We start from the raw sequence: 22,688 nt of genomic DNA on the forward strand, positions 1-22,688 counted from the left end.
TATCTTATTGTATGACGTTTTGCCTGCATGTCTGTGCACCACTTGTGTGTCCAGTGTCTGGAGACCAGAAAAGAACATATGATACAGACTGTTGTGACCCATCTAGTGTTGGTGCTAGGAATCGCACCAGGGTTCTCACCCACTGTGCCATTTCTCCAGCCCTGTTTTTTTTCTTTTTTTTTTGGATTTTATTTATTTATTTATGCAGTGTTCTACCTGCATGTACAATTGCAGGCCAGAAGAGGGCGCCAGATCTCATTACAGATGGCTATGAGCCACCATGTGGGTGCTGGGAATTGAACTCAGGACCTCTGGAAGAGCAGCCAAGTGCTCTTAACCTCTGAGCCATCTCTCCAGCCCCCTGTTTTGTTTTAATACAATAGTATGTACACATACATGTTAAAGAATCAGGACAACTCGGTGGAGTTGGGTTCAGGGAACCAGGCTCAGCTTGCTTGCTGGTTTTTATGCGCCAAGCCAACTCACTAGCACTTGCTTATGTGTTTAAAGACAGGGTTTACTCTAACCCAGGTTATCCTGAAACTTGCTGTTTAGCTCAATCACCTTGACCCTCTTGCTTAGTTCCTAGCACTTAGTTACCAAGTGCTAGGGGTACAGGCATGTGTCACAAGGGCGGTTGGATTCTTGGCTGTTTTTGTTGTTTTGTGTTAGAGAACAAAGTCTCACTCCATGGCTGGCCTGGAACTCCCTATGTAGACTAGGCTGGTTTAAAAAACTTTGTGTGATCTTGTCTTTTAATTATGTATGTTTCTGTGTGGTTGTGTGTACATGAGTGCCAGTTGGTGCCTGGCTTCCCTTGGGGCTAGAGTTCAGGCAGTTTTGAGCTGCCTGAGTGCTAGGACCTGTACTTGAATCCTCTGCAAGAACAGTACAGACTCTTGTTGTTTACTTATGAATGTTTTGGTTGCATGTTATGTCTGCACCTTATGTCTGCACCACGTGCCTACCAAGGTCAGAAGAGGTCATTGGATCAGCTGGAACCAGAGTTACAGTGAGCTGCCATGTGGGTGCTCAGAACTGAACCTGAGCCTTCCAGCTGTGTGTGCTCTTGACTACTGAAGCTTCTCATAAGTCCCCCACATTTCCTGCTTGTCATTATATTTAGTTTTAGGGTTTATTTACAAAGGATCTCACTATGTAGCCCAGCCCAAGCAGGCCTGGAAGACTTAAATCTTCTTACCTCAGATCTTTACATTTTTTTCCCCTTGTTTGCTTTGTTTGGTTTTTCGAGACTGGACTTCTCTGTGTAGCCCTGGCTGTTCTGGAACTCGCTCTATAGACCAGGCTGGCCTCGAACTCAGAGATCTGCCTGCTGCCTCCCGAGTGCTGGGATTAAAAGCGAGCCACTGCCGCCTGGGTACCTTTTTTTCCCCCACTTCTTAAGATGTGTTTTTATTTTATGTGTATGAGTGTTTTGTCTGCATGTATGTTTGTATACCAAATGCATGCCTGGTGCCCACAGAATTCATAAGAAAGCATCAGCTTTCCACCTGGAGTTAAGGATGATTGTCAGCCATTGTATGTACAGGTTAACAGAAGCCTGGTTCTCTGCAAGAGCAACAAGTGCTCTTAATCATTGAGCCATCTCTCCAGCTCCAATTCTTAAGACTGAGACCCTGCGTCAGTGAAAAGAGGATAATTCCATTCAGATAAACATGTAGATGCTGTTTTCAAAGTGCCCTAGGGGAAGTTTTGGAGGAGTGTAAGTAAAGGAAACTAGGAAATCTTATTTACTTACCTGGTCATGAAGTGTTTCTGTACAGAGGTTTCTGTCATTGTAGGTACAGCAACATAGCAGTCTGTAACAACTGAGTCTGGCTGAGATGGGTACAGGCATTTTGTTCTGTACCATCAGGTACACTAAACTGAGACATCAGCCTTGATACATCCCAAATAAGCAGCTGTTCGTTTCTACTTTCTTTAAAAATTATTTGTTGCCGGGCGTTGGTGGCGCACGCCTTTAATCCCAGCACTTGGGAGGCAGAGGCAGGCGGATCTCTGTGAGTGCTTCATAGGAATTTCTAGCATTCTTGACCTGTGGGAAAACCTTGTCATGGGCTGGAGAGATGGCTTAGTGGTTAAAAGCACATACTGCTCTTAGAGAAGACCCAAGTTCAGTTCCCAGCACCCAAGTCAGGTGCTGTAACTACAGTTTCAAGGGATCCAACACTCATTTTTGCCTCTCCTGGTACCTACACTCAGGTGTATATACCCACACACAGACACATTATTTAAAAATAAATTAGGTGGGTTGGGGATTTAGCTCAGTGGTAGAATGTTTGCCTAGCAAGCGCCAAGACCCTAGGTTCCATCCTCAGCTCAAAATAACTAAATAAATTAGGTGGTGGCACATGCCTTTAATCCCAGTACTCAGGAGGCAGAGGCAGGCAGATCTCTGTAAGTTCAAGACCATCCTGGTCTACAGAGCTAGTTCCAGGACAGCTAGGGCTGTTGCACAGAGACATCCTGTCTCGAAAACCACAGCTAACTAAATATAATCTTTAAAAAATAATAATCTTCCCATGAAGCAGTGGTGGAGCACACTTTTAATCCCAGCACCTGGGCAGAGGCAGGCGGATGGATCTCTTCAGTTCCAGGGCAGCCAGGGCTACACAGAGAAACTTCATATGGAAAAAAAAATCATCTTGCCATTCTTCAGGGAAGACACTGAAGATGTGCATGCAGCACAAACTGTGTTCACTGACAATTTTCTTTTTCCTGTCTTGAGACAAGGTCTCATCTGTGTAGCACAGGCTGGCCTCAAACTCAGATCTGCGTTCCACGTGCTGAGATTACTGACAATTTTCTTTTTCTTTTTTTTTAAAGATTTTATTTATTTACTATGTATACAGGGTTCTGCCTGCATGCATACCTGCACGCCAGAAGAGGGCGCCAGATCTCATTACAAATGGTTTCGAGCCACCATGTGGTTGCTGGGAATTGAACTCAGGACCTCTGGAAGAGCAGCCAGTGCTCTTAACCTCTGAGCCATCTCTCCAGCCCCACTGACAATTTTCTAAAGACCAATTTGCATATTTCCAGGTAAAAAGTTTAAGAGTAAAATTGTCTTAAGTGATTGTTGTAGATGCACATGCAAAATTGTTAATTATAAATAGGTACAACGAAGTTGGGGAGGTGGCCCAGCAGTTAAGAATGCTTGCTGCTCTTACAAAGGACTGGAGTTGGGTTCCCATCACCCATGTCTTTTTACACATAATATAGCCCCAGGGAACCAATGTCCTCTCCTGGTCTCCACAGGCAACCCAACACGTGTGCATACACATAGACACATACATAAATGATAGATGGCTTCCATGAAATCTCACCATCATGGACTCAGAACTTGCTCATGTGGCAGTAGGGCTGTCTGCTTCAGTTTGTTTTCACAGTATGGGGAATTGAACCTAAGGCCTTGTGCGTTCCAGCCATGTGTTTTCCCACTGAGCTCCATCACTGGCCTTTCTTCTTTCTAGACAGGGTCTCACTACATCACCCAGGTTAGGTGCTGGGGTTCCAAGTGTGGGCCCACATACCAGTATCTTGGTGTCCTGTAACTGTCAGAGCCTGTGACAATCTTGCTCTTCCCGACTTCAGTTAAATTTGTTAATATTGTAAGTGAACTATGCAGTGACCACAGAAACACTCGGATGTGGATGTTTGCACGTGTAGCGGTGTGCACGTGTCTGAAGGTTACAGATTGATGTGTCCATTCTATTTTACTGAAGCAGGGTGTCTTTTGTGGTTTGTGGGGCAAATGCTTTCTCAGCTGAGCCATCTCTCCAGCCTTGAAACCTCTGCTGCTGACTTTCAATTACTCCAATTTGCAAAGGCAAAAAATCCACCAATTTAATTTTTTAGCAGCTAATTTTTTTTTTAATTTATTTCCTGTACTGAGTGTTCTATCTGCATGTGTGCTTTTATGCCAGAAGAGGGCATCAGCTCCCACTGTAGATGGTTGTGAGCCACCATATGGTTGCTGGGAATTGAACTCAGGACCTCTGGAAGAGCAGCCTGTGCTCTTAACTGCTGAGCCACCTCTCCAGCCCCTGCCGCTACTTTTAAAGACATGATCACATAAGAGTTTACTTGGTAGCTAAAAATGTCCTTGAACTCCTGATCCTCCTTCCTCCACCTCTCCAAGTATTGGGTTTACAGGCCTTACGTCACCAGCTTTTTCATGGATGTTAAGGGATCAATCAGATCCTCAGGCTTGAAGGGCAAGCACTTTACTAAAAGTTATTTCCCCAATCCCTTGATTTATTTATGGGGTGGGGGCATACATATGCCATGGTGTTGTGTGGAAATCAAAGAACAACTTGCAGGAGTGGGTACTCCTTCCACTATGAGAGTCCCAAGGATCAAGCTCAGATCATAAGGCTTAACATCCTTACCCATTGAGTAGCCATCTTGACAATCCTTTTTGTTATTGTTTTTTGTTTTGTTTTGTAAAAAGTCTATGTAGCCCTGGTTGTCCTGGAACTCACTATACAGACCAGGCCTGTCTCTGCCTCCAGAGTACTGGGCTTAAAGGTGTGTGCCACCACACTTGGCCTTTTTTTTCTAAAGACAGGCTCTCATTTGTCTAGTCTGGAACTTACCATTATAGCTCAAGCTGGCCTTGAACTAACAATGGCAACCTTGCCTCAACCTGCTGAGTGCTCAAATTACAGGCAAGAACCATCATCTAAATGGAATGCTAGATTCTACAGCTTCGCCAGTCAGTCCTATTTAATAAAGGCTTTGTTGTTAAAGAGATGAACTACTAATCTTGCCGCCATCCCCCAAGTACTGGGGCTACAAGACTGTCCTACACCTGGATCATGCAGTGCTGGGGCTGAAACCTGGGGCTTTCATGTTGGACTCAACCAAATGAGCCACATCACCAGCTTCCTCTGCTCATTTTGATGTTAACCTTTGACAATCTGGTGTTTGCCTGTGTGCCTAGCACATCTTAACAGTCCCTTGTGACACTGGATCTGCATTACAAAGCATTCATAATGAAAGAGGAAGTAAGAGAAATTGCTGCTACAGAATCATTTGCAGCTAGAATTCTGAAATACACACTTAGGTTTTTCCTCCCTGTGTGTATGTCCTAGAACTCAACAATTCTGCCTCTGCCTCCCAAGTGCTGGGATTACAATGTCACCACATCCAGCTTTCCTCCAAAATTGAATATAAACCAATCAGGACACTTTATAAGAAAAGTAGGGTTTGGGGATTTAGCTCAGTGGTAGAGCACTTGCCTAGCAAATGCAGGGCCTGGATTTGGTCCTCAGCTCTGGCCAAAAAAAAAAAAAAAAATTGAAGTAAAGTATCAAGTGATTTCAGTTATGTGAGCACACTGAGCATTACTTAGGCCAGTGGTTCTCAACCTTCCTAATGCTGCAACCCTTTAAATTGGTTCCTTATTTCAATACTTGGAATCAAACTCAGGGCCTTATGTGTGGTAGCTAAGTACTCCACCAGTGAGCTACACCCCAGCCCTATGGGTTTTGTTTGTATTAAAAGCCTGAGTTTGCATTATGTTCTTTTTGGTGTATGGTGGTTTATAACGGTACCAAAGCCATTGCTTCCCAAAATCACTTTATTGTTGTTTTGAGACAGAGTATGTAGTAGACCAGGCTGGCCTCAACTCACAGAGATCCTCCTGCCTCTGCCTCTAAGTGTTCCAATTAAACTACCATGCCTAGCAGGTTGTTTTAAGTTGTTTTTAATTTATGTGTATGTGTGTGTGCACCATGTTTGAGGGTACAGAGAGATGCCAGATCCTCTGAAGCTAGAATTACAGGTGGTTGTGGAGCTTCATGATAAGGATGTTAGAAGACAAATCAGGTCTTCTAGAATAGCAGCAAGTGTTCTTCCCTACTGAACCCTCTCTTCAGGGACCCCAAATCAATTTTACTTACTTTTTTTTTTTTTTTTTGAGACAGGGTTATATTGTATAGCACTGGCTTTCTATTATTGTTTTGTTTTTTTGGACACAGTTTCTCTTTGTAGTTTTGGTGCCTGTCCTGGACTAGCTCTGTAGACCAGGCTGGCCTTGAACTCACAAAGATCTGCCTGGCTCTGCCTCCCAAGTGCCGAGATTAAAGGTGTGCACCCACTTGCCTGTTCCCAAATGGATTTTTAAATTGTAGTTTGACTTTAACCAAGCCTGATTTATTTTTTATTTGCATAGTCTAAGGTCAGGCTGGCCAACTTTGAGGCCTGGCACTGGCACATTAGTCCATTGTTTCAATTACTAATTACTACATCGGCTCATTATCTGAGGATTGGAAGAGATTGGAAGGCCAGTGGTTTCAAATTTCTATTAAAACAAAAAGTAGAGACTAGCTGGGCGATGGTGCACACACCTGTAATCCCACCACTCAGGAGGCAGAGGCAGGTGGATCTCTGTGAGTTCGAGGCCAGCCTGGTCTATAGAGCTAGTCCAGGACAGGCTCCAAAGCTACAGAGACACCCTGTCTCGAGAAAAAAAAAAAAAAAAGTAGAGTTGGTAAAGTGCTTGCTACTATATACAAAGAGCTAGGTTTGATCCTAAACACTACATAAACCAACCAGATCAGGAGACAGGAGGATCAGAAGAAGTTCAAGATCATTCTTGGCTCTCTACAAAGTTTGAGGCTAGCTTAGGCTACATAAAAAAAAAAATAAAAATAAAAAAGTCCTGCTGGGCAGTGGTGGTGCACGCCTTTAATCCCAGCACTCGAGAGGCAGAGCCTGGTGGATCTCTGTGAGTTCGAGGCCAGCCTGGGCTACCAAGTGAGTTCCAGGAAAGGCGCAAAGCTACACAGAGAAACCCTGTCTCGAAAAACAAACAAACAAACAACAATAACAAAAAAGTCCTGAGGTTGGGAGTTGCAGAAATGGATGAACATAGCCAGGCACACACTTTTAATCCCAGCACTCGGGAGGCAGAGGCAGGCAGTTCTCCGTGAGTTTGAGGACAGCCTGGTCTGCAAACCGAGTTCTAGGACAGGTACCAAAACTACACAGAGAAACCCTGTCTCAAAAAACAAAAAAATTAAAAAAAAATAAAGTTAAAAGTGCTTGCTTACTCTTCTAGAAGACTTGAGTTCAATTCCCAGAACCCACATTGGGTGTCTTCAAACTGCCTGTGACTGACTCTAGGGCATCTGACCCCCTTTTGTCTTCCATGGGCACCTGTACACACACAATATATGTATATTTAATATAGAAAAACCTCAGGGAACAAAAGGCATGGTGGCATACACCAATAATTCCAGCACTCAGGAGGCTCTGTCAGAAGGACAGCCATGAGTTTGAGGCCAGCCTGGGTTATATAAATACCTATCTAAATAAATAAATTTTTATTTTACTTTATGCCAGACATGGTAGTATACACCTTTCTTAATCCCAATACTCAGGAGGCAGAGGCAACCAAACCTTTGAGTTCAAGGCCATCCTGGTCCACATAATGAGTTCCAAGCCATTTCAAAACCAGAGGCAAGGTACTGCCATATGAGGAAGAAAAAGGATTAAAGGTGTGCTGGTTCATCGTCATACCTCGATAAAATGGTAAGTCAGTTCGTGGGGACTCTTCACTTAACCACAGGGATCGATGACAGGAAACGCAGATTTAACCACTCCTAACGCTAGGCCATAGGATTCTGCTACAGAATTTCCATACCTGGTCAGGAGTGGTAATCCATGCCTAGAATCCTAGCACTTGGGAGACTAAGGCAGGAAGAATGCCAGGGGTTGGAGACCATCTGGGAAAGACCTGTGGCTGGAGAAGGCTCAGTGGTTAAGAACACTTGCAGTTAGCTGGGCAGTAGCGCATGCCTTTACTCCCGGCCCTCTACTCCCGGCCCTCGGGGCAGAGACATTCAGATCTCTGAGTTCCAGGACAGTGGAGGCTACAGAGAAACCCTGTCTTTAAAAAAAAAAAAAAAAGAGCGCTGCCCTTGTATAGGATCGGGGTTCCATCCACAAGGCAGCTCACAACCCTTTCAAGGAATCCAATGCCCTCTCTGGCCTTTGTGAGCACAAGGCACCCATGTGGTACACAGATATACATAGACACAAGATGTCCATACAACAAAAAATTTAAAAATGCCTGGCTGGGAAAGTGGGCTCTAGAGAAGCCACCAAACTAATAACTAAGTGTTCCAGTTACACATTACAGTTACAGGGTCTCCCTATATAACCAAGGCCGGCCTCAAACTTGCAACCCTCCTACCTTATCAGCTCAAGTGTTGGGATTATAGGTGCTTATCCACTATTTACAGAGGCTAATTTCTTTTATTTCTGAAATAGCCCCTGTTTCACTGGTGAGACCCATGCTGAACAGTTTGATACCGTGGATTGGTCTCTTAAGAGTAAGCCATGGGCCGGGCGGAGGTGGCGAACGCCTTTGATCCCAGCACTCGGGAGGCAGAGGCAGGCAGATCTCTGTGAGTTCGAGGCCAGCCTGGTCTCCAAAGCGAGTTCCAGGAAAGGCGCAAAGCTACACAGAGAAACCCTGTCTCGAAAAACAAAACAAAACAAAACAAAACAAAACAAAAACTAAGGCGGGGTCTCCCGCGTGCTGCCACCACCTCTCCTACTGCCTTAGGTCAATGGGTTAATACTGGGGTGCGGGGTGGGGTGGGGCGGGACGGGGTGTTTCCCAGACAGGATTTCTCTGTGTAGCCCTGACTGTCCTGGAATTCACTCTGTAGAGATCCACCTGCCTCTGCCAACCACTGCTGGGATTAAAGGTGTGCATTACCACCCAACTTATTTCACAAATTTTAAAATCACAACTCCAGTCCAGTGCTCTGTCTCTCTCCAGCAGGTAAAGCTACTAGAGAAATTAACAGAATTGTCAAGCTTTAAAAATACAGCAAGTGGGGCTGGAGAGAGGGCTCAGAGGTTAAGAGCACTGACTGTTCTTCCAGAGGTCCTGAGTTCAATTCCCAGCAACCACATGGTGGCTCACAACCATCTGTAATGAGATCTGATGCCCTCTTCTGTATGCATAATAAATAAATAAATCTTTAAAAAAAAATATAGCAAGGGGACAGGTAAGAGCTAGATGATACCACCTCTTCAAGGAATGGAAAGCCAAAGAAGAAAAAGAAAAAAACTGCAGACTCCTTCCTTTGAGAAATCTCAACTGATAAAGCAGAAAGCATCCCCAGCACCTGCATGGGAGGGAGTTCAATGCAATGTTCCTTTGTCTTTGTCAACCTCCACCCACCTTCCCATGGGAACTCTACCTGAACACACAATGGCCAATCTTCCCCTACAGGGCCAGTTTCCTGGACTCTCATCTGAATTCAAAAGGGGGAAGGGGGGAAAAACTGCACTTAAGCTGAATCATCCATTTTATTTGATTTTATTTTGTCATGTGCTCACAGCATTTCTCTCTCTCCTCTCCCTGGCAGGTCACAGAGATAAATTAAAAATAAAATCTACAAGGAAAATAATTTATAAAAAGCACTCCCAGGTTCACTCTTTCTATCCCTATTGCTCAGTTAGGAAAGCCCTCCCTGCACAGGGAGGAGAATCAGTGCTTCCCCCGACTCACCCCTGCTAGTTGGGGGCAGACAGTACTCCAGAACTGACCAGAATTGGGGGAGGGGGCGCGGCAGTGGCAAGTGACCAAAAAAAAAAAAAAAAAAAAAAAAAGACACTGTGGTCCTGGAACCATCTGGCTACCTTGGTGCTGCCCCCTCCCTGCTTTCCCAGGGCTGTCCTTCAGGAGCCCAGGCTAACCAGGCTGTGAAGCAGCTGCCTGAAGCTGAAAGCCTAGTGGAGGGGCATCTCCGGCCCTTTCATGCATTTCTCATTTTCCTAGAAAGAAACCCAAAAAAAGAAAACAAGACAAGACCTCGGGACAGAGGAGAAAAATCCCAAGTGTTTACACAGTTACACGGAGTCTTTATGGCAAAGAGAACATTTAGCAGCTTTGAATATTGGGGCATCTTCTTTTTACTCAACACAAGCATCCTAGGCCCTATAAGTGAAACAGGGCACACGCCCTAAAAAAATCAAAGCGCAAGAAAGTCTAAGAGGACTAGATTTTGTTGCTGGGGTTTATAGGTTTTCGTTTTCCCCCAGTGACAAGCCCAGGTGTTTGTAGGCAGAGGGGCCTGAAGGAAGGTCACTTCCCAGTGTTGTGCTGAACAGTGCCTGGAGGTCACTGAGCTGGCTTCTCCCTCCACACCATCACCTTGCTTCTGTTTAGCCCCTGCAGAGGAAGCTATAGGCCAGGTTCTGGGTACTGCCAGAGTAGCACCCCACTCCAGAGAGCTCTAGGCAGCCAGTGAGGGTGGGTACCACAAAAGGGGGAGAGTGGGAAGAGTACAGCATTTCCATGCAGGCTCTTAGGAGATGGCTAGGGAGGGAGGTGGCTGTGGCAGGGCAGTGAGTGACATGCTTGATGTTGGGGCTGCTGCAACACAGGCCTCTTTATCACTGTCTATACCCTCTGCCCTCCTCTGGCCTGAAAACAAGTCAGTGTTGGGTCCCCCACAGCTCCCCGTTTAAGTAACTAAAACAAAATAGGTGCCATCCAAGAGCTTCGTCCCCTTCAGGGATGACAGAGTTCAAGAACCAGTTAAAAAGCCCTTCCATGGCCCCACCATGTCTGTGTTTCCACACCAGTAACTTCACTTAGGCCCACTGGAGTCACACTGCCCGGAATGCTGGCCAAGGCCCTTAACAGACCCTCTGATTTTTCTGACTGCTTTGATTTTGGGGATTTCCTTCCTTTTCTCCTTGCAGGAATGAGACTTCCCACTACTTTCCCTGTTCTCCCAAGTCCTCCTTTTCCCTTTCACTCCACACAGCCCTCTACCTCCAGCATGCCACCACCACCCTTCCCTCAGGAGAAAGAAGGGAGCAGGCTGGGGACCCCAATCACTCAAATAGTCTGGTCATTCCCACCCACTCCCAGGGGGAAGCTAAGCCAGACAGCGCCTGCGCCTGCCTCTTCTGTGCACTGACCCGCAGTCATCCCATCTGAGAAGATATATTGGATAAGAAGGCATTTAAGTCCCCAGTGTTAGGTCCAGGCCCAGCCCTTCTCCAGTTTCTGTCTTAGTGAGCGTCCACCCCCTGCCGCCCCTGGCTCACTTCCTCCGGTCCTTTGGCTTTCTCTCCTGTCGCCGGGCCTGCTGGTCAGCCATCGTGCGAGGGATGAGGAGGACACTGCCATCCCCAGCATACTGAAGCGCATACTGACTGGGTGAGTAGGGCCTCCCGTTCTCATCCCGCAGCCGCCCAAACACCTCCTGGTATAGGCTCTGGACCTTCTGCTTCATCTGTCGCAGTGACCGCAGGAACTCCACCTTTTCTCGGAGCAACCGGGCCTTGTCTCGCTGCAAGTCCTCCACATCACGTTCTAGGTTCAGGATGGTGTCCAGCTTGCGCTTGCGGCAGTTCTGTGCGGCCATCTTGTTCTTGCCCCGGCGCCGGATGTCCCGGATGAGGCTCAGCTGGGCCTCGCTCAGCTGGTATTTGGACAGCAGCTCATTGAATTCCTCTACGGGTAGGTTGATGATTTTGTCATTGGTGAATGGGATCTTCATGGCTCGGGCTCTGTGCTCATCCCGGCTCATCTGCTTGTCCAGGAAGTCAGCTTGCTTTTCTTTGCTACCTTTCTTGAGGGTGCTGGGTGGTGGTAGATCAGCAGAGTCAAGGGCACTGGGTGCCATATTGTAGGTGTGATTGTGGCCCACATGCTCTAAGTAGGGAAGGCAAGAGAGCTGAGAAGGATCCTGGTAGCTCATGCGGCAGAACTTGGAGTATTCCGGCTGGTAACCCACTGCACCCTCAGCCTCCTCTAGATCTAGCGTCTCAGAGTCAGAGCTGTAACCGACAGCACCTTCCTCAGAAAAGGACGAAGAGGCAGAGGAGGAGGCAGAGGAGGAGGAGGAGGAGGAGGAAGAGGAGGAAGAGCTGCCTTCAGAGCTGCTCAGGGAGGAAGGGCTATGGCTGGAGTCCAAGGAGAGGCCTGAGTCAGAGTCAAACTCCTCCTCAAGCTGGGAGGCCTGCACCGGGTTGAAGCCCTCCTCAATGGCCAGGTCCATCAGGCTGATTTCATCCAGCATCGCTTCATCTAACAGGCCCCCCAGGGGGTCAGGCAGCTCAGGGCCTGATGTGTCATTGGCTGTGCCATTGAGCTGAGATGGGAAGAAAAGCCCTGCTAGGTTGGTAGAGCCAAAGGTGGAGTTGAGGCTGGTCGAGTTGCTGGGGACGAGTGGAAGCAGTGTGGAGCTGCTGGCCACAGGTAGGCTCTCCACCTCAGGGCTGAAGAGGGAGAAGTCCTGGCTGCAGCCACCCAGGGAGGCCTGATGCAGGCTGACATTCTGATTGATAGGAGTGTTGGGCGCAAGGCTGTAGTTGGTGCTAAGAGGGTCTCCAGGAGGGGCACTGTACAGAATTTCACTTGCTGATGTGTTCACTTCCATAGCCTGGAAGGAGGAAGAAGTGTACCAGCATTCAAAAGGAGCAAACTCACACCCTGCAGGCCCCTGACTGAAGCACAGTTCCCTTGGCAAAAGAGCAAGAAACTGGACAGCAAAGCCCCTAGCTTGGACTAGCAGGCTTGGCACAAGGGGTTCCTAACTATGGCCTTCACCCAAATGCAGGACTGACCAGCTCCTGATCATGTGTGGCTAGATACCACTGTCTTGGAGTGAAATGCAGTACACACGCTGAACATATTCAGACATAGGTAAGAAAACCTGCTGCCAAGCTTGCTGTGACCACAAGCGGATCACCAGACATTTCTGACCTTCCACTGCCCACAATGAACAACTGAGGGCTAAAGGGAACTCAGTGGTAGATCACGTGCCTCGCAGGTACCCTGGGCTCCATCCCTAGCACTGTAAAAAAAATAAAACAGCAAAGGGCTAAGCAGAGACAGGCAGGCCACAGGGAGACAGCAATGGCGATAAAGCACTGTCGTCTGACTATCTGCCTACGGAAGAGAAAGTGCAACTCCAAGACAGGCCATGCTTTGGAAGGCTCCATACCGAGTTCTAGCTCAATCCTGCCCAGCCCCAAGGGACACCTGGAGTCAACCCTCCCAAATGTCTCGGCTTTCCTAACGACCAGCCAGGGGGCACGACTACATGCTGAGACACCTACCCAGCACCCTGCAGCCTGGGCTTCTCTCTCAGCCCTACCTGCATTTCCATGATGGACATGAGATCTTGCCACTGCTGTTCCAAATCAAATGGCGACTCTGTACCCGTCAGAAGAGGAGATAGAAGGCTGTTCTGAAGGGTGGAGGACTCACTCTCACTAGGCACTGCTTCTGCGATGCTGGGAACGTCTGCTGGGAACTAAGGCAGAGCACAGGCTTAACCATGAGCAGACCACCTTTTGCTTTCTCACTAGCGACTCCCATCTGGCTCCCTGTCTCTTTCTCTGGCTAAGGCCAGAGTCACGGCCGGCCCTGTAACTAAGGGTGTGTGTTGTGCAGGCTGAGCTATTTGCTCAGTGGGCTCCCTGGTCCTGCTCACCTCAGCATTCTCTCCAAAGGTGACCTCCAGCAGCCTAAGACACTTTTCCAAGGACAGGGCTGTCTGATCCTCCCCACCAGGCACCTGTGGCAACAGCAACTATAAGTCTGACTGGCCTGGGCCCTGGCTATCTAGGACTGATACCTCTTCCCTGCAGTGTCTTCCCAGCCATTCTGAGTGGTGGACCTTAGTCCCATACTCCCAGGGACAACAGCAGGAATGACAGAAGTGTCCTAAGATGCTAGACACTTTTGCCTGTCTGCAATGTATACTGCCGAGACCTGGTGCTTCTGAGTCCACCGCTCCTTCCTCCCCACTGCCGTCACCCAGCCACTGTGCCTTTATAGACCCCACGCCAAAACACAATCAGGTCCACCTCAAAGACACAACTCTCCTCCAGAGCAAGTTTTCTGGAAGAGTTCCAGGCTGCTGTGTCTGGGGAGTGGGGAGAGCGGAGAGCAGTGTTGGAGGCGGCAGTACCTGTGCAGGGAAGCTCTCCCCAGTCTCTCCATCTACTAGCAGGTCTCGAGCCAGAGCTTCCGCGCCCTCGCCTGCCCAGGTGTCCTCTCGTTCTCCTCCATCTTGTAGTTCCTTATCCACATCCTGCTCCTTCTGGCGATGACTGTAGTCAAAAACCTCACGCCCAGCCCCCAGATCAATATCCTGTCGCCAAAGGATGTCAATCAGATCTATATCCTGAAAGACAGACCAAGATGACTTTAGCTTTTAAGAAGCCCCCGCTCCAGGGGGGGAGCTCCCTGTCCTACCCCCTCAGAGGTCCCACCTAGTGACATTCCAGTTAGTCCTGGGTGGGGCTCTACCCAGGCCCGTGCCTGTCAGCCTTTCTCTCTTGCTTCCTCTGACCAGTAAGGCATCATTTGTCCATTCCCAGGCAATCTTCCACCAAAAAAAGAGTCATGAGTAAAAACTACTAAAATATCTAGCGTCACACAGGTCTTCAGGTTTAGGATGTGGGCCAGAGTCACATCCAGGCTAAAGGGCAGGGCTGCATCACCTCTAATAAGGAACAGGAGGAAGCAAGAGAGCCCTCTCATTTTAGGAGTAAGAGACCCTGAAGATGGACTGCCTGACTCCAGCAAGCAAGGGCAAAGTGCCCCGTGGAATTGCTTAGCAGTGACCAGGCTTGCATCAGCCTGTGGTGCCACTGCATTTGCATAAAGGGGTGGGGTGGCCTGGAGAGGAAAATCCCTGCATTTCCAACCACCTGATGCAACCAATGACAGCGACAGGCTGTCTCCAGCCCTTCCTACGGCCATTCCCCTTCACCGGCTGACAGCTGGAGTAAGCTTGAACATCCACACTATGAAAGGCCCAACCTCACCTCAAGATCCGTCACTGACAGAAGTCAACTCATCTTAGCAAGCTGCCTCATTCCCAAGGGAACCTCAGACAGTCAGATGATCCCCACTACACACTCCACCCCTGCTCAGGCCAATCTCACTGTATCTCCTTACACCAGTGCTCCCTCCATCCCTCCCTCCCATACCACACCCCAGGACTCACCAGCTCCCCATCAGTCAACCCACTCAAGGACATAACTCTCATCATTGCTGAGCTCTGACTGCAACCTTGGACATTAAAATGCCTCCTTCCACTTTGTTCTGTGGCTCCTAGACAGTTCCTGCACCAACTGCCACCCCCACTGACATCAGCACAGAACCCCAACAGAGTCATTTGGATTTCCTATATATACCCCTCCCTTTAGGAGTCTTCCTGAAGGGACCCTCAAGTGTTGCCTTCCATTTAGAGACTTAAAAGCACACACTTTCCATTGAAAAGTATCTTTAGACCAGACCCACCTCTGTACCCCCAAGGTGGGGCGGTACTTTCCTATCACCACCTACTCCATCCTAAGACCCCTAAGACCTCCTCCCACATATACCTCTCCCTTGAGTCTCCCACCATACACCAACCTGAACAGAAGCCCTGGACCCAGGAGCAGAGGGGGGCTGGGCCACCCGGTGACCAGCCAGCCAAGAGTTAAGTGGCCTGTCTTTGGCATGGCCCCCACCACTGTGAGAGCTGCGGTCCAGGCGGGTCATGGTCTGCGAGAGGAGCCCCAGGGCAGCCGGTGCCGGTAAGCCGGACAGGGGGCTGCAAAGAGCTTGTGACTTGCAGGAAGCACACCAGGCTGGAAGGGTGGCCCCTTGGTAGCTCCGAGGGGCCCGAGGAAGGTGCCCCGCCCGTGCTGCTGCCTGGGCGGCCCAGCCCAGCCCCCTTTCTCCATCCTGGAGCAGCCCCCTCCCACCTCACAACCCCAGTTCCACTCAGGAGCCCAGCAGCCCCCACCCTAAGCTCACCGCAGAGGCTGCAGTGAGTCGGGACTCCCACCCCATGCTCCGTGCTCACGCTGCAGAGGAAAGCGAGCTACCTCCTGGGCCTGTCCTCCCGCTCCTCCCTCTCCCACTCCCCACGCCCCTCAAACTTGTTACCTAGGCTGCCGCAAGGAGCCAATCCCCTCCCCCTCCCACCCCGCAGGTCACTGCTGAGGCTGCAGAGAGCCAATCCCCTCCCCCAGGTCAGCAGCTGGGGCTGCGGAAAGAGCCAATCCCCTCCCACTGTCGTTACCTAGGCTGCGCCGGGAGCCAATCTCCTCCCCCAAGTCTCCGCTGGAGATGCGGAAGGAGCCAATCCCCTCCCACCGCCTGTTACCTAGCTGCAGAAGGGAGCCAATCTCTGCACCAGGGCAGCTGGAGAAGCTGCCGCAAGGAACCGGCCCATCCCTGGGCCGCCTCCGTCTCCTTGAGGAGATGCACCCAGGGGCGGGCAGCCCCACCCAGCCCAGTCAATCAGCTGGGGTGGTGCAGTAAGAGAGTCCTGGGGGGGAAGGGGTGCCACTCTCCTCCCTCCCTCCTGTCGTATCTTGCTCTTCCAGCCCACTCCTGTGACCGGGCAGACACTCCTCCAGAAGCTTCACTAAGAAACTAAATTCTTTGCTGGGAAGTGGAAGGAGTTTTCCCATTCCTTAAGAAGGTTGTGGCCAGTCCTCAAGGCTAGGGATCACAAGCCAGGCTGGGCAGAAACCCAGGGCTCCCAAGCCAAAAAAAAAAAAAAAAAAAAAAAAAAAAAAAGAGGCCAGGAGCTTTGTCACCCTAAAACAGGCCAGACTGGAGGAAAGGGAAAGCCATCATTACATACATGCGGCATGTCAGTGCAGGCCAGGCCGAGCCGACAAAAGGTGGGGAACACAATTCTGAAGCCTAGCTGGGCACCATCCTGGCCCCAAATATGCCAGTGCCCCTTTCCATTTTAGCTTTTTCAAAGAACAATTTGTGGTGGGGGTGGAGGATCAAGAAGGGGAAAAAGCATTTGGTGTCCAGCCCCAGCTAGTGTCAATCCTAGCAGGAAAGGGGTAAAACCTGGCAGAATTGGGACTTGAAATCACACGTCTGCCTCCTGGGGGAAACAGCTTTCTCCTCCCACTACTCCCGCGAGCCTAAGGTCAGGCCAGAGACAGTGTGTCCTCCCTTGGTGACAGCCTGCTTCTTGCCCGGGAAGAGCTGTAAACAGGCCGCCCCTTGCTCTGGGCAGGGTGCCAACCTGGAGGGAATCCTATCCCTGCCAAGGGCCTAAGCTAAGGCTGTCCATCGAACAGGCCTGGCAGCAGGGAGCACTACCACCCCAGCCATAGTACCAGCTCCAGCAGTGCCTGTCACATGCTCTGGACCTGGGTATTTTTATCCCTGAGTTACTGAGGAAATGTTGCTCTAGGCACATCATAATCCTCCCTTCCCTCCTCCCCAGCCTAGGTCCCTCAAGCATGACCCACCCAACTTTCCAAAGGGAGTCAAAGGCCTGGGGTCAAGGAAAACACAACCTTCTTCTTTATGGCCAAGAAACAGGAAAGCAGATACCAAACTCCATCCCATTCTGCCCAAACACACCCAGTTACATCCCAAACATTCTATACCCCCGAAAAACTGCCTGAAGGGCATTATCAGTGCTAAACCCTGTAGGGTTCTCAGGAGAAGACCTTCCCATGCCGTGAGCGGGCAGGAATAGGTTTCTTCAGATCACTGGACAGCAGAAGCCCATTTGAGAGACAGGATAAAAGAGGCAGGAAAAGGTGAAGTTCAAGTGACACGCCAGAACCTAAGAAGATGCCAAACACAGGGGAACATGCCTGCAATCCCAGCATTTAGTAGAGGCAAGAGAAAGTCACAAGTTCAAGGTTACCCTGGTCTATATAGCAAGATCCAAGCTGGCCAGATTATCTCATAAATATAAAACTTTAAGAGTATAAGACAAAAGGCCCTGATAGGGGAAAAAAAGTCAGCCATGCTCCTGACTTCCATGATCAGACAATCCCAGCTTTTCTCACACAGATCCAGTCAGAGCTAGCTGATCTGAGTGGCTTTCCCAATCTCAGTGACTATGTAGTCTGAGGCTGCCCTGTGCTGTTTAAGACAGTCAGCAGCATCCCTGCCTTGCCTCTCAGGTGCCAGTAGCATCCCTCCCCACAGCTGTGACAATAAATAAATCTAAATCAAAATCACCCCTAAATGAGGACCATGGACCTAAACAAGCCATGTTCTCTGTCAGTCACTAATAAGACAACTGAGATAATGAAAGGGAGACAAAGTGTGGTCTGAGATGATGGGCAGGAGTCCAGCTCTGCAGCCAGCCAACCTTTCACATTAATCAGCCCAGTGCAGTGGGTCTTTTTGAGCTCCTAGGGCTTGGGGCAAGAAGGCTGTCTCACTACCTAGGTCAGACAGAGGCAGCAGTAACCATTTGCATCACTAAAGGAAAGAAACTGAATCTTTTCTACCCAGAAGGTTGTCAGCCCTGTGCTAGGAGCTCAAGATCACCTCTAAAAGCTCAGAACATGCTGACCTGGGGAGAGAACACTTCTCTTCTAGCTCCCAGCCTTTTCTGCTCTACTCCCTGAAGTGGGCCTTTAGCAAAGAATGGGAGACTTGGCTTCTCCCAGCCAAGACTAACTATCCAAGTCTACCCCTTGGCTCAAGCCCAGGAGAGTTAAAGGGAGTTTACGACACAGGCCTAACCGCAATGGAGAACTTTAGGGCGCAGCATCTGTGTTTTAATGCTGGCGGTGGAGGGGACAACAAGACAAAATAGGCCACGTAGTATGTGTCTTAGTAACATACACTTGATCAAAGCCCATCATGACATTGCCCTCCCCCATCTAAAGCCTCCAGCAGTCATACTGAAATCTAAGTGGTAAAAACCCTGGTATGAACCAGCCCACTCCTTCCCAACACCCAGGCCCACCCACCACCACAGGGCCACTAACCTCTTTAGTTAAGTCTCCACCGACAGGAGGGGCCACAGCCCCCAAATCTTCCAAATCTTCACTGAATCCCTGCTCCGTTTCACTTTCTCTCACCCCGTTGTCTGGGCCTGTCACGTCTTGAAGGCCACTGGAACTCTCGAGGGCGAGGCCTGAGTTGGGCTGGCTGCCAGAGACAGACCCCTCTGGGTCCCGGTGAACCAACCAAGCATTTACCTCAGTGGTAGGCACCTGGAACCTATCCAGGGCCCTCACCTGACTGAGGAGTCGCCGGGCAGTGAAGTAATTGTCCAGGTCTATGCTCTTGGGGTGGATCCCATAGCCATCCAAGGTATTCCTCAGGTTGTGGAACTGGGTCTGAGTATAGGCAGAGCTGGGCCCCAGGATGATCTCCCGGAGTGGGGGGAGCTGTGAGGTCAGGTAAGTATCCACGTCCACCCGAACCCCAATCAGACTCAGCAAAATGGTGAACTGGAGAAGTCCTTCCGTTAAGTATTTCTTCAGAGAAAGCATTGCTGAAGGACCAGAATGTTTATGCTTTTTTGTTTTTAAATCTTCCACAAAACAAATCAAGGCCACTGCTCTGCCACTCCAGCCAGCAGGTTACCCACCTCAGTAGGAGAACCTGTACCCTACCCTGGCACAACACAGGGGCTGAGCTCCCTGATGGCCCCAGAGGAAAGCACTCCCTGTGGAGCGAAAGCCACACTCCAGACCGCATTCACTCTTGCCTTCTTGACACCTCACCTCTAAAGTCCAGCTGTTACTAACCCAGTCCAGGCCCTCAAGGCCCTCTCAACTTACTGTCTCCAGTCCACATCCAGTCAGCTCCCACTCACATCGGCTGTCCTCCGTGGAGAACCCACTGTGGGCTGTTCACAGGAACAGCTGGCGGGTGGATTTCTTTCTTTTCTTCCTTCTTTCTCCTTCTAGGGTTTATTTTCTTTGGCTGGAGCTTCAGGTCTTTGTCTTGGGTCAGAGTGTCCCGCCTCCTCTGCACTTACCAGGGGGGTTTCCAGAGAAACCTGAAATAGGAATCATGAGAGCAAAGAGGTAAGATTCCATGCTCTTTACATCATGCTCAGGGTAAGAACCTTCAGGGAGAAGATAGGAAACACATTAAAAGGTTACTTTAACATGGAAAAACTAAACCAAACCTGTTGTACCAACTAGGGAAGGAAGGAGAGGCCCACTCTCAAGTTACTAAATACTATAGTTTTCTATTCTTTTTAAAGTAGCTTTCTTTGAAGAAGCAGACACTGCGCAGCATTCAAAATATCTTACACTTTGTCTAATTTACCAACACTCCCAATAGAACACATTACCCAGTTTCTAATTTTAGCACAAGAAGTCCATTTCCTATCTCAGGGGGGGGGGAAAAGTTGGTTTCCCATGTCATTGTCCCTTCCAACTCTAAAGAGGTGGGAGAGATTATTGATGGGAGACCTGTAAAAAGTAGAAGGGAACGCTCAGGACCCCATCTCACACAAAGAAATATGCCTTTTTGTTTTTCTGACTTAGAAATCTAATTTCTCTTTCCTACCATTTTTTGCGTTAAAAAAATAAATAAAAGACCAGCACAAAAAGCTGAACCATAAGGAGCAGAAGTATTAAACCAGTCTGGACACAATAATGAGACCGTTTCAATAGTAAAGGAGAAAAAAAATTTAAAGGGCTGGTGCCTAGTTAGAGGTCCTAAGTTCAATCCCAGTACGGCAAAATGAAAGAAAGAAAGAGAAAAGGTACAGGAGAGCAGTGGAGGAGGGTGGGCCCCTGCTCCATCCAGAATTTGAATTCACAGGTTGTATCTTTATTTGCATGACCTTCTGAGCCAAAGAAAAAGGATATGGCCAAGTTCTCAATCTAAGTTGCCAAGTGGGGAGAAGGTAAATTTGCCTTTCTGTTTCTGGTTTCTACTTCTGAGCTTCCATTAGCCTCACAAACCAACTAACTCGGTTGTAACCCACTCTCCACTTCCCTCTAAAGGTGAAGTGGGATCTTCCCCCGGTACGAGGCACACACACCCACGAATCCCCTGATCCGGCTGAGTAAACATGCCTGCTTTTGACACCCGCCCGTCCTCACGCAATTTTATTACTAAAACGTCCCAAGTGCCAACCAAGTTTGAGAGAGCGGACAAAGTTCTTCAAAGCCAAGAAGGCCAGAGAGCACCCTGGCCCGAGTCCGGTCCCACCCTGCTCCCTACCCGAGTCTGGCTGGGACCAAGCTGCCATGCCCACTGTCGGCGCCTCGGCTTCAAGCTTCCTGGGACACCAAGCGACAAGTGCTCCTTTCCTGGCCTTGACCCACCCTTAACAGTGCGCCTCACCCCGCCCCCCGCCCCGAAGCCCCCCCCACTCTCCGCTCCAGCCTCACCACGCCCTCCCGGGCCCTCGGCCCGTCTCAGCCCAGCCCACCCAGCAACACGCTCTTTTCGGTCTCGCGTTTCTCTCCCGCCATGCCCAGGGCCCGAGTCGCACTAGGACTCCGCTTGGCCTCCCCCGTCCTGCCTCCTGCCCCTCAATCACGTCTCGCCGCCCCTCATCCCACAAGCTTCGGCCCTGTTGCGCCTCGGCTCCCTCGTCAGGAAAGGGAATGTGTCGGGTACCCACTGCTGAGGTCGCAGTCCGCCGCTGCCGCCACAGCAGGCCCTCAGCCCGAGTCCCGGCCTCGCCACCGCCGCCGCCGCCGCCGCCACCTCCGGCCGGCCTGGAGCGCCCAGCCTCGGCTTCCCTCCCCGCCCCCTCCTTCCACTGCACTCGGAAACCCGCCCTCCACGGCCACACCAGAAACAGTTGCTCCAATCAGCTAGCCGAGACTGCCTCCGTCACCGGATGTCGTTTTGATTGACAGCAAAAGGAACCCAATAGCCGAGCGTGTCCCCGCCTCCTTGGCCTCGTTTTCCCGAGACTGACGTGGTGAACGGTCCAATGAATGTGCAGACCCGCCCCGCGGAATGGGCCCGCCAATGAGTGGGGCGAAGGCCCTAGTGTCCGGCATTCTGAACCCCTCCGCCGCGCGTCGAAGGCGGGTGGTGTTATTAAGTTAGGCGCTTCTGGTGTGTTGTGTGCCTAGGAATAAGGTCTTTTAAGGCAGAGAAAGTAGTGTTGCCGCCGGAGCCCGCAGTTCCATCCTTGAGGGTTCCCACGGTGACTTGCAAAAGTCCAGTGAGACCTAAGGTGGCCGAGACGGAGCACGGAGCATGTGGCTTTCGTGGTGGCGACGTTCGTGTCGCCATCTTGGGTACTGGCAACGGAAACCGGTACCCCTTCTCTGCCTTGGGGCCTGGCGTAGTAACCTGGGTCATGCAGGAAGGCTGGTATCCTGTAGCCCAGGCAACAGTCAAATGGCGGAAACTGCCGGGCAGACAGATTATCGTGGCCCGTAGTGGGATGTTGGTAGTGTGAGAGATGGGACATAGTAACCATTTTAGTCCTCGAAGGAATACGGCGAACAGCCCCTCCCCCTCCTCTTACCTTTCATACACAGCTTAGATTTTGCTTTTCAGGAACGTTCCTTCGTTGTCAGAGTTCTCCAATCCCATACACCAATGCAACCAAACCATTTTGTGTGACCATCAAATTTAGTATGCTCTCAACATTTGTTAGATTCCGAATTCCAAAGCCTCTAGAGAGAGTCTTGTTTGGTAGTCATGGGGTAGGGACCTGATAGCATGCCCTCTTGAGTAATTCTAATGCAGCTGGTCCGAAGACCACATTTAGGAAATTCAATTGGAATTGGTGCTGTGTTGCCCCCAACTGTGGGACAGAGGTGAGGTGCCACCTGAGAGTTCTCGGCTCCTTTAAAGAGGCCATAATCTAGTTGACAGTTCATTGCTCATTGTCCTTGTGTAATTAAGGACAAGGCCAATTGATAACAGATAAATTCATGCTGTGTGTGAAAAGTTTAGC

General features: G+C 49.8%; 1 protein-coding gene across 9 annotated transcripts; it reads right to left on the reverse strand.

Annotated features, from left to right (window-relative positions):
- Window positions 1-9,866: 9,866 nt before the first annotated feature.
- On the reverse strand, window positions 9,867-21,538 carry Nfe2l1 (nuclear factor, erythroid 2 like 1). Of its 9 annotated transcripts, none has more exons than XM_036196131.1 (6): window positions 21,390-21,505; window positions 18,781-19,802; window positions 13,983-14,198; window positions 13,503-13,586; window positions 13,164-13,322; window positions 9,867-12,446 (listed from the first exon to the last, which is right to left on the reverse strand). In XM_036196131.1, the coding sequence occupies exons 2-6, from the start codon at window positions 19,288-19,290 to the stop codon at window positions 11,103-11,105; spliced, it is 2,313 nt and encodes a 770-aa protein (XP_036052024.1). In that variant the 5' UTR covers window positions 19,291-19,802; window positions 21,390-21,505; the 3' UTR covers window positions 9,867-11,102. The 9 variants fall into 9 exon arrangements, with proteins under 9 accessions (XP_036052024.1, XP_036052026.1, XP_036052025.1 ...); XM_036196133.1 differs by having other exon boundaries at window positions 21,386-21,505; XM_036196132.1 differs by lacking the exon at window positions 21,390-21,505 and adding an exon at window positions 20,984-21,062.
- Window positions 21,539-22,688: the final 1,150 nt, after the last annotated feature.

This window comes from Onychomys torridus, chromosome 8 (assembly GCF_903995425.1).
Source record: "Onychomys torridus chromosome 8, mOncTor1.1, whole genome shotgun sequence".
Classification (NCBI taxonomy): Eukaryota; Metazoa; Chordata; class Mammalia; order Rodentia; family Cricetidae; genus Onychomys; species Onychomys torridus.